The following is an 11,063-nucleotide window of genomic DNA, read 5'->3' as shown; positions in this document are numbered from 1 at the left end:
TTCTAGGTCGTCCTCTCTAGACACTCTTTGTATCAGTTCTTTGCTATCTATGGGTTAGCTGTCCTGCAACATGAGTTTTCATGTGTAAAACTAAGTAAAGCCCTAAGTAAAGAATGCCACCTCTCCCCTTTTATAACAACTTTAGATGTTATCTTTAAGATGCCTGAGGGAATAGGTGTAGTCTTGTCTTCAAAACACGTTTCCACTTCTCACAGATTTGTTCCCATCTGAGTTCTTTATTATAACTGAATTAAGTCTATTCATTTAATTTTAGAAGAATCTGACTTCTTTACAATTTTTCCCCTTTTCATTCAGACCACGGTAAGCCTCTCCATTAATTCAAGTTTAATTTTATCCCACTCCGATATGATTTTGTATGGTTTTGTAGTTTTCTTCGTATAAATTCTACATATTTCTTATTGGACTGCTTGTTTCATGTATTTTGTTGTTGCGATTGTTGCTATTGTGGATCGAACCCCCCTTTTTTTCTTTTTTTTCATTCAAAAATGAACCCGTGGAGCGATAGTATCTCTACCACCCCTTTCAGCTGTGAGACTCTATGGTTCCAAGGTTCTATGACAGCATTCGGCTCGCACCTACACTATCCGAATCTGAAGGAAGATGGCAACCGAGAGTTACCAATCAAAGGGTCGCTCTATCTCGCCTTTGTTCTCCTCTCGTTGGCTACTGCGCAGGCGTAGTCGTCCCAGTGCCGACCCCGCCTTCCCGGTCGCAGGCCCTGCTCGGTAGCGCCGGCGCACTGGCGCGCTCCGTTTACACGCTCCGGGGCCTGTAGGCGCCGCGAGTTCCGGCTGTCGCCGTCGCCGCCGCTGCTCCTGGAGGTCGGTTGCGACGAGTAACGGTGCCAGGACGAGCCCAGCGCTTTCTCCGATATGTACCCGAACTGGGGCCGATATGGCGGGAGCAGCCACTATCCGCCTCCGCCGGTACCGCCGCCACTGCCGGTGGCGCTTCCTGAGGCCTCGCCCGGGCCTGGGTACTCGAGCTCGACGACTCCCGCGGCCCCCTCCTCCTCCTCTTCGGGCTTCATGAGCTTCCGCGAACAGCACTTGGCGCAGCTCCAGCAGCTGCAGCAGATGCACCAGAAGCAAATGCAGTGCGTGCTCCAGCCCCATCACCTTCCTCCGCCCCCCTTGCCGCCCCCGCCAGTGATGCCCGGGAGCGGCTACGGAGACTGGCAGCCCCCGCCGCCACCGATGCCCCCGCCACCTGGGCCGGCCCTCAGCTATCAGAAGCCTCAGCAGTACAAACACCAGATGCTCCACCACCAACGAGACGAGCCTCCTGGTTTGGTTCCCATGGAGCTGGATTCACCCCCTGAATCTCCCCCTGTACCGCCAGGGTCCTATATGCCCCCGTCTCAGTCTTACATGCCCCCACCTCAGCCGCCACCCTCGTACTATCCCCCAGCCTCGTCTCAGCCCTACTTGCCTCCCGCTCAGCCGTCCCCTTCTCAGTCCCCACCTTCCCAGTCCTACCTGGCGCCCACCCCTTCTTATTCTTCTTCCTCCTCGCAATCCTATTTGAGCCATTCCCAGTCCTACTTGCCCCCTTCTCAGGCATCTCCTTCCCGCCCTTCTCAGGGCCATTCAAAATCCCAACTACTAGCTGCACCACCGCCCACCGCTTCTGGGAGTAAGACAACTGTCCAACAAGAGCCTTTGAAGAGTGGTGCCAAGAACAAGAATGCTGAACAGCATCAAGCTGCCCCTGAGCCAGATCCTTCTAAGATGACTCCACAGGTAAGAAAGCACCTGCCTGAGCTGCATCTTAGAGCCCTAAGTAAGCAGGCTTCAGAGCTTTAGCCAATGCTTAGCCTAATTACAACACACTATGACTAGCTAATTCATGCTCCAAAGGATTCCATAAGAGTCAGAGGTCTGACTTGGCAGCTTTTTACTGATCTGAATGTGGATTATTAAAACTGAAAATGTTTCTAGATATCCCAGAGTAGTGAGGTGGCTCAGAAGTTAGTTTTTAGATGTATTCCTTAGTTTCCTTAGACTGACTTAGATTTTGTTGCTGTTGCAAAGGGCTTTGCTTTAAAATTGTATTTTAAACTAAAATTTCCATTTGAGAGGCAGCCTAAAAAAGAAAGCTTCTGAAAGAACAGACACTTGAAATGCATGTAAGCTTTATGAGCAGTTGAATTCTTTAAAAGAATTACTTAGGGGCTTCTGATAGCTGTCAGCTTCCTGAATTAAGAGGTCTCACCAATTGAGGGATTGAAATCTTGTTCTTATCAGGAGCTTCCTAATTAGCTTAAAGATACATATGCAATACATAGGGGAGTTTACACATTTGACCCTTTGCTGAGTCTATTGATCATTTGAGGAATTAAACCATACATGCTTTTGTCATTTCCCTTGAAGATTTAAGACATCGCCAGTTTGCTGCATTACACTGTTGTTACCATTCACTCCAGAGTAACAGCCTTGGAATTTGTCCCAAGGTTAAAAAGAAAAAGTTCATAATACCTCTTCATTCATGAGAGAGCCATTTTACTAAACTTCTGTTTGACACTTCTCAGAGAACGGTCTGATAGAATAGCAGTAATAAATTCCTCCCTTTAGAAAGAAGATAGAACTAAAGTGAATAAATTATTATGATTTCATAAAATAGACACTTTTAGCATTTACTAACCTATATCTAATGGAAAAGGGACTTAATCTACAAACTCAGGTTTACATATAAAAGATTTCCAGAAGACAGGGATGCAGTAGTCTAATATTATAGTGATTTGACATGAGAAATTAGGAACAGAAACAAGTTATTTTAAATAAGTAAGATGCTGTGATTGGCACATAATCAGGAGAAAACACTTGAGGTGCGGGGTAAAACAGTCGAGTAAGTGATTTCTGTTGGTTTACACCAGGGTACCATCCCACCAGGTTATTTTCCCCAGATTCCTCTATTATACAGACAGAATTTGTCTCTCTTTCCACCTTACTGTGAAATTTAGTGCTTTTGTTGTCAAACACTGTTAATTCAAACCTAAATATGACATGTAGGAATATCTTCATCTCTACTAGATTGTTTTTCTGGCCTTTTAGAGAGGTAAATGCATTGTTTTATGGGTGGGAACCAGACTGGTCCTTAACATAAATACCATGAGCACTACATACACGTTTCTGCCTTTATACCTTTGGCTACAGTGAACTTCTTTTGATGTTTTGAATATTCAGTGCCTCCGGTTCTTTGGTGAGAACCAGAAAGCACGTGGTTGGAAAGAAAGCCTTCAAAGATATGAGGCTTGAGAGGTGTGAATGGGCGGTGTCAAGAGGGGCCTTGTAAGCCTCTTTAGGCTTTCTTACCTCTGTCTAGAATTCACCCCAACTCCCTCAACCCTCTTCCCCCCTATCTTTGTATTGCTTTCAAGGCACATCTTGAATATCAGGGTCTCTGTGAAGCCATATCTAACTAAGCTAAGCCATTTGGTTGGTTCTGTTCTTCAGGTTGTAAGTCCCTTGCAGGCAGGGATTTTCACTTCATCTTTTTATTCCCTGTATCACCCTAGGACAGTGCCTTGCAAATGTAGGCTCTCCACAAAGGTTTGTTGAATAAGATACAAGAGTTGCCACGTTCAAGACTTTGGTTATCAGGTGATAAACATTTCTTCATGCCAATGCCAATCTCTGACAATCCTGCATATTTTTCTTTAATTCATATTCTATTTTTGGAAAATGTCATTTAACAGTTGAAAGATTTTAAGCATATAGTGGCCCTCCCTTATTTGCAGTTTTGCTTTCTTCAGTTTCAGTTATCTGCAGTCAACCACACTACGAAAATATTAAATGGAAAATTTCAGAAATGCACAATTTAGCATGCTGTTCTAAGTAGCATGATGAAATCTTGCTCCATCCTATTTTGTCACCCCTGGGACATGAACCATCCCTTTGTCCAGCACCCTGGTCGGCAGACTGTGGCTCGCGAGCCACATGGCAGCTCTTTGGCCCCTTGAGTGTGGCTCTTCCACAAAATACCATGTGGTGCGGGTGCTACCTTGATAAACTACCTGTATAGTTTAAGTTTAAAAAATTTGGCTCTCAAAAGAAATTTAAATCATTGTACTGTTGATATTTGGCTCTGTTGACTAATGAGTTTGCCGACCATTGGACTCCAGCATTTTGCCCCTTATCAGCTACTTGCCCATTGTCCATTAGTAGCCCTGTCCGTTATTAGATTAACTGTTTCAGTATTACTATGCTCATGTTCAAGTAAGCCTGTTTTGCTCAAAAATATTTGCAGACACAAGAGTAATAATGCCGGCAATTTGGATATACCAAAGAGAAGCTGTAAAGTGCTTCTTTCAAGTGGAAAGGTGAAAGTTCTCAATAAGGAAAAAAAACCTGTAGGCTGAGGTTGCTAATATCTATGGTAAGAGTGAATTTTCCATCCGTGAAATGTGAAGAAGGAAAAAGAAATTCATGGTAGTTTGCTGAGAGAGACCACATTCACGTAATTTATAATACTATTGTTATACTATATTTATTCTATTTTATTACTAGTTGTTAATCTCTCACTGTGCCTAATTTATAAGTTAAACTTTATCATAGGTATGTATATATAGGAAAAAACATAATGTATGCAGGGTTTGGTACTATCTGAAGTTTCAGGCGTCCACTGGGGTCTTGGAACATACCTCCTGCAGGGGAGAGTGACTGCTGTACACAAAAGTAGAGAAAAATGGTATGATCGCCCCCCCTATCATTTACATTCCACAACTTTAATTTTTTTAAATTTATTGATTGATTTTTAGAGGGAGAGGAAGGGAGACAGATCTGTTGCTCCACTTATTCATTTATTCATGCCGCCATTAGTTGATTCTTGGATGTGCCCTGACCGGAGATCAGACCTGCAACTTGGCATATCGGGACAGCATTCTGACCAACGGAGCTGCCCAGCCAGGGCCAGGTTCAACCTCTGTCAAGAGTGTGCCATGTTTACTTCACCTAGACCGTTTTATTGTTCTTGCTAAAATATTTTAAAGCAAATCTTAGATCTCATGTCATTTCATGTTTATATTCTTAGACATCTTTTTTTTTTTTTTTACTTATTTACTTTTTTAGATTTTTTTTATTTATTTATTCATTTTTATTAGAGAGAGAGAGAGGGAGAGATAGAGAGAGAACAGGGGGAGGAGCAGGAAGCATCAACTCCCATATGTGCCTTGGCCAGGCAAGCCCAGGGTTTCAAACGGGCGACCTCAGCATTTCCAGGTCGACGCTTTATCCACTGCGCCACCACAGGTCAGGACTTCTTAGACATCTTAAAAAAACCAAAACTTTTCTTAGGTTAACACATTATAACACCTAACAAATTTAACAACAGTTCCTAAGAACTGATCCATTCAGATTTCCCCTACTGTCTTGTCATACTAATGGAATTAAAAATAATTCCTTGATGTCATCAATGCTAAAATTCCTCAGTGGATTCAGTAATGTTTGATTAGTTTGTTCAAATCAGGATCCACAATAGACATTTTGGAGCAGGGTAATTCTTTGTTGTTGGGTGACTGTCCTATGCACTGTAGGATATTAAGTAGCATCTCTGTCCTCTACCTACTAAATGCAGGTATAGCAGCCCCTAGTTTTGACAACCAGAAATGTTTCCAGACATTGCCAAATATTCCCGGGGGGGGGGCACAATAACCCTTACTTGAAAACCCCAATATAAATCAGTTTCTCCTATTCTCTTTTTCTACCCCATGCTATTGAGCTTGATGAAAAAAATCTATTGTCAGTTGTCCTATACAATGACCCATATTCTGAATTCCTCTGCTGTCTTGGGGTGTCATTTGACTTTTTCCTCTCTTTTCCTGTGTGTGTGTGTGTGAGTGAACTGGAAGTTAACTCAAGTCTTCTTAGATTTAAGCTCACCTTCTTTTGGCAAAGGTACTTTGTAACCTAGGTAATGCTGTGTACTTCATTTGCATCCCATTGGGCACTCAGTGCCTTTTTGTCCCACTGTTAGTGGTGCTAAGATTGATCAGAAGATGACAGTCTGGTCCTTCCACTGTAAAGCTTCCTATCAGTCTTGCATTTATGTTTCATCTAGTGGTTCATCCATTGATGTTCTTTGCCTGAGTTCATTAGAGGCTGCAACATGGTGATATTCCTTCTCCTACATTTGTTAAATGGAATTTTGTAAGGAAATGCTTTCACACATGAACCAGGACTATTTGATTGAGAATATAGTTAGTGTAGGAAAGATGGGATAAATGCTTGATATTCTCCATTTTGTTTCTCATTTTCAGAGTAAAGCGTTAGTGATGTAATGAAAGGCATCTTTTTTTAAGAATTAAGTTTTCTGTGTGTTTAATAAACTTGTTATGTAAAGTGCTTACTAGCCTTGTTTCATGAATTGTGATTTTATCCTTTTAGTCTCAAAACTTTTTTAGGAAAAGCTTTGAATTTGATTATTTTTTAGTCCTTTATTTAATGTTCAAGTATTCATTGAGTAGCAATTATGTGCCAAGTACTGTGCTTAGTGTTGGAAATGAAATGGTGAACATTACCCCTCATTGACTTGTTCTGATGGGGGGAAAAGACATTTAAGTAAGAGAAGAACAGGGTGTCAACGGGCATTATCAAATATAAAATATCACTAGATTGTTCCATAAGGAATGGGAAAAGGTGAGCTTTTTTTTAAAGCTCAGTCTAGCACGTAGTAGGTGAAAAATATTTTTTAAGTGATTGGATATAATTGGGAGTTCTAACCTAATTGAAGAGGCCTCCTTTTGTAAGTGATTCTTAATGGAAACCCAGAAAATGGGTAGGCACTAACCAGGTAGAAATCAAAGAATTAGGTTCAGTAAGGCTTACTGAACTCTCAGGGTGGCTATGTTAGACGCAAACCAGATCAGGAAGGACCTATCAAGGTTCTATCCTAAGGGCAGTAGGAAGTCAGTGAAGGATTTTATACCCGTGAATATGACACATTGGTGTTTTTTAAAGACTCACTCTACTTGCAGTGTAGAAAGTAGAATCAAAAAGAATAAGAGAAAAAATAAAAAAAAAAGAATAAGAGTGATTTACAGAGAATAGTTAATAATTCAGGCAAGAGATAATAGTGGCTTGAACTTGAATGGTGAGTGTGGAGATGGAGAGAAGTGGAAAGACTGAAGAAATGTTTAGGCACTAGACCCTACTTGGAGATTGAGTAGTAGTGGAGAGGAGACGTCAGCGATGATCCCCGGGTTTCTAGGATGGGCTCCTGGGTGAATAGTGGTCCCATTTACTAATTAAATAGGAAAATCTAGAGAAGGAAGAAGAAAAGGTCTGGGGATAAGGGGGAATGGTGAGTGAAGTTTTAGACCTACTGCAGTGGTAGTCAACCTGGTCCCTACTGCCCACTAGTGGGCATTCCAGCTTTCATGGTGGGCGGTAGCAGAGCAACCAAAGTATAAATAAAAAGATAGATTTAACTATAGTAAGTTGTTTTATAAAGATTTATTCTGCCAAACTTAGCAAAAATTCAACATAAAGTACTTGGTAAGTAATTACTATTATATGCTTTAACTTGCTGTAACTCTGCTTTATAAATTTTATAAAGTAAAGTTACTTCCCTACTTTATAAATCACCATTACTGTGGAATCGGTGGGCGGTTAGAAAATTTTACTATTAACAGAGATACAAAAGTGGGCGGTAGGTATAAAAAGGTTGACTACCCCTGATCTACTGAGTTTCAAGTTCTTGAGACATGAGTTCAAATAGAGATATCCAACTGGAAGTTAGATATAGGTAGGTGTGGACTTTAGAAGCGAGATCAGGGAGACATGATAGACTTGTGAGTCATCGGTGTAGAAATGGTATTTGAAGGCACAGAAAAAGGATGACTCCCGAGGGTTGTGTAGAGTAAGAATAGAGAGGTTAATGGACATTGAGCTTAGCCTCACAGAATCTCAGTATCTAAAGGGATCAACAGGGAAAAAGGCCAAATATGTAGATGGACAATCAGGACAGAGCAGTGCCACAGAAGTGAAGGGAAGACTTTCTAGGAGCAGAAGAGATCAGCCCTGTCACGTACTGCTGAGAGGTCAAGCACGATAAAGACTGTGAGTTATCTTTTGCATGTACTGACATGTAGATTATTGTTGACCTTGGCAGGAGCAGTTTCATAGTGACTGAAGCCATATTGCATTGATTTGAGGAGTGATGGAAGGTGAGGAAATGGGGATGGTGAGTATAGACAACTCTTTCAAGAAGTTTGACTGAAGGGAGAGAGAGAGAGAGAGAGAGAGAGAGAGAATGAGGGCAGGGGCTGGAGGAAGAGGTGCAGTAGAGGAGCTTGCCTTTTTTTTTTTTTTTTTTTTTTTTAAGAGGTAACTAAGATTATTTACTGACCTTAATCTCCTGGAGTAGAAAGTAAACTTCGCCTGACCTGTACTGGTGCAGTGTATAAAGCAGGGGTCCCCAAACTACGGCCCGCGGGCCACATGTGGCCCCCTGAGGCCATTTATCTGGCCCCCGCCGCACTTCTAGAAGGGGCACCTCTTTCATTGGTGGTCAGTGAGAGGAGCATAGTTCCCATTGAAATACTGGTCAGTTTGTTGATTTAAATTTACTTGTTCTTTATTTTAAATATTGTATTTGTTCCCGTTTTGGTTTTTTACTTTAAAATAAGATATGTGCAGTGTGCATAGGGATTTGTTCAGAGTTTTGTTTGTTTTTTTTTTTTTTGTAAAGATACATGTTTTTTTTTATTATTTTTTATTCATTTTAGAGAGGAGAGGGAGAGACAGAAAGAGAGAGAGAGGAAAGACAGAGAGAGAGAGAAGGGGGGAGGAGCTGGAAGCATCAACTCTCATATGTGCCTTGACCAGGCAAGCCCAGGGTTTCGAACCGGCGACCTCAGCATTTCCAGGTCGATGCTTTATCCACTGCGCCACCACAGGTCAGGCCAGAGTTTTTTTATAGTCTGGCCCTCCAACGGTCTGAGGGACAGTGAACTGGCCCCCTGTGTAAAAAGTTTGGGGACCCCTGGTATAAAGCGTCGACCTGGAATGCTGAGGTTGCTGGTTTGAAACCCTGCACTTGTCTGGTCAAGGCACATATGGAAGTTGATGCTTCCTGCTCCTCCCCCCTTTCTTTCTCTCTCTCTGTCTCTCTCTCTCACACGCTTACTCTCCTCTCTAAAACGAATAAATAAAAAGACAATTGGTGACTTCTTAAAAAAAATTTAAAAAAAGAAAGTAAACTTCAAATATTTTGAAAATAAATATGTTTTAAATGAAAATACAATACAATATTTTATCAAGTTCTTCCCTTTCCCCCTTTGCTTTAGGATGTAAGACATAGTACATTTAGTCTTATAGGCATTTATAATAATCAACCTAGAGAGGAAAGGTCTCCAAAATAAATCTTTAAAGCTCTCTCTCTGTCTCTCACTCTCACTCTCGTTCTCTCACTCTCCTCCTTTGTATCTCCTACTAGAAAAATTACTTAGTGCCTAGTTAATAACTGTACCAGTAGCAAAGCAGTTAGTAATGCTTGATGAATAAATTAAGCACTTTTTTTTTGGTAATGATATTTGTGACAAATAATTCTTACATCCTTTTTTTTTTTGTATTTTTCTGAAGTTAGAAGTGGGGAAACAGTCAGACAGGCTCCCCCAAGCGCCCAACTGGAATCCACCCGGCATGCCCACCAGGGTGAGCTGCTCTGCCCATCTGGGGTGTTGCTCTGTTGCAACCGAAGCCATTCTAGCACCTGAGGTGGAAGCCATGGAGCCATCCTCAGTGCCTGGGCCAATTTTGCTCCAGTGGAGCCTTGGCTGTGGGAGGGGAAGAGAGAGTTAGAGAGGAAGGAGAGGGGGAAGGGTGGAAAAGTAGATGGGTGCTTCTCCTGTGTGCCCTGACTAGGAATTGAACCCAGGACTTCCACACAAAGGCTGACGCTCTACCACTGAGCAAACTGGCCAGGGCCACATCCTTTTTAACTCCATTCAATCTCTTTTTAAATGTGACATATGTTGTGATTTTCCTTGACTTGTGAACTACCATCCCATATAAAATGGAATTGTCTGATATGATGGGACATTCAGAAGAACTGGGGACTAGTTCAGCTTCATTAGCAAGTCCAGGCAAATTTTACTCCTTTCTAAAATAAAGGTAAATCATTCTTCTTGGGGTCACTGAGGGCATTTTTTTTTCCTGAAGTTTGAAACAGGGAGGCAGTCAGACTCCCGCATGCGCCCGACCAGGATCCACCTGGCATGCCCACCAGGGGACGATGCTCTGCTCCTCAGGGGTGTTGCTCTGTTGCAACCAGAGCCATTCTAACGCCTGAGGCAGAGGCCACAGAGCCATCCTCAGTGCCCGGGCCAACTTTGCTCCAATGGAGCTTTGGCTGCGCGAGGGGAAGAGAGAGACAGAGAGGAAGGAGAGGGGGAGGGGTGGAGAAGCAGATGGGCACTTCTCCTGTGTGCCCTGGCCGGGAATCAAACCCAGGACTCCTGTATGCCAGGCCGACGCTCTACCGCTGAGTCAACCAGCCAGGGCCACTGAGGGCATTTTTGAGTGAAGTCATTGGGTCTCATTCACCAAAATCTATTCCTAGAATTGAATTAGACCCGGTTTCTGCTTACTGGGTTCATATTAAATAGAAATTTACCTGTGGTGCCTGCTGTCAGTAAATTAGCAATTACTTGAGCTTCTAACAAGGTTTTTAACCCTAGACTAGGTTTAAAACAAAAATGGCAAGCAGGAAAATAAGAAGGGTGCAGATTGATAAAGAATCTTAAGATCTGTATAGTCTTCCCATCTGTAACCATTGACTTCTAGCTTGAGCCAGTTTGCATCTTTGTATCTTTTAGTGATTTTTCAAAGCAACTAAAAAAGAAACTTTTACTTTCTACTGGAAAGAGATTTAACTTTTGAAAGCTGAAAGGTAGTAAACTTATTGCTATTTTTAGTATTTTCATAAAATAGTAAAAGAAAGTTGAAAATATTTTAATACTGCACTGTTGTTGACTATCATGATCACTGTGCCGGTTTTGTTTTGTTTTATATTGAATGGTAAAAGCAATTATATCCTGGAAT

General features: G+C 42.0%; 1 protein-coding gene across 3 annotated transcripts in view; it reads left to right on the top strand.

Annotated features, from left to right (window-relative positions):
* The first annotated feature begins 732 nt into the window (after nt 1–732).
* The window catches only part of YLPM1 (YLP motif containing 1), a 77,566-nt gene continuing 67,235 nt past the window's right edge, over nt 733–11,063 (top strand). For all 3 annotated transcript variants that reach the window (XR_010731006.1, XM_066272248.1, XM_066272247.1), the window contains exon 1: nt 733–1,763. Coding sequence is in view for 2 of the 3 variants with exons in the window: in XM_066272248.1 (XP_066128345.1) it covers nt 894–1,763 (870 nt within the window). In the remaining variant the exon portion in view is untranslated. The remainder of the gene's footprint in view (nt 1,764–11,063) is intronic.

Source organism: Saccopteryx bilineata, chromosome 4 (assembly GCF_036850765.1).
Source record: "Saccopteryx bilineata isolate mSacBil1 chromosome 4, mSacBil1_pri_phased_curated, whole genome shotgun sequence".
Taxonomy (NCBI): Eukaryota; Metazoa; Chordata; class Mammalia; order Chiroptera; family Emballonuridae; genus Saccopteryx; species Saccopteryx bilineata.
The sequence above is the reverse complement of the archived record's forward strand: the minus strand, read 5'-3'. Positions and strand labels throughout refer to the sequence as shown.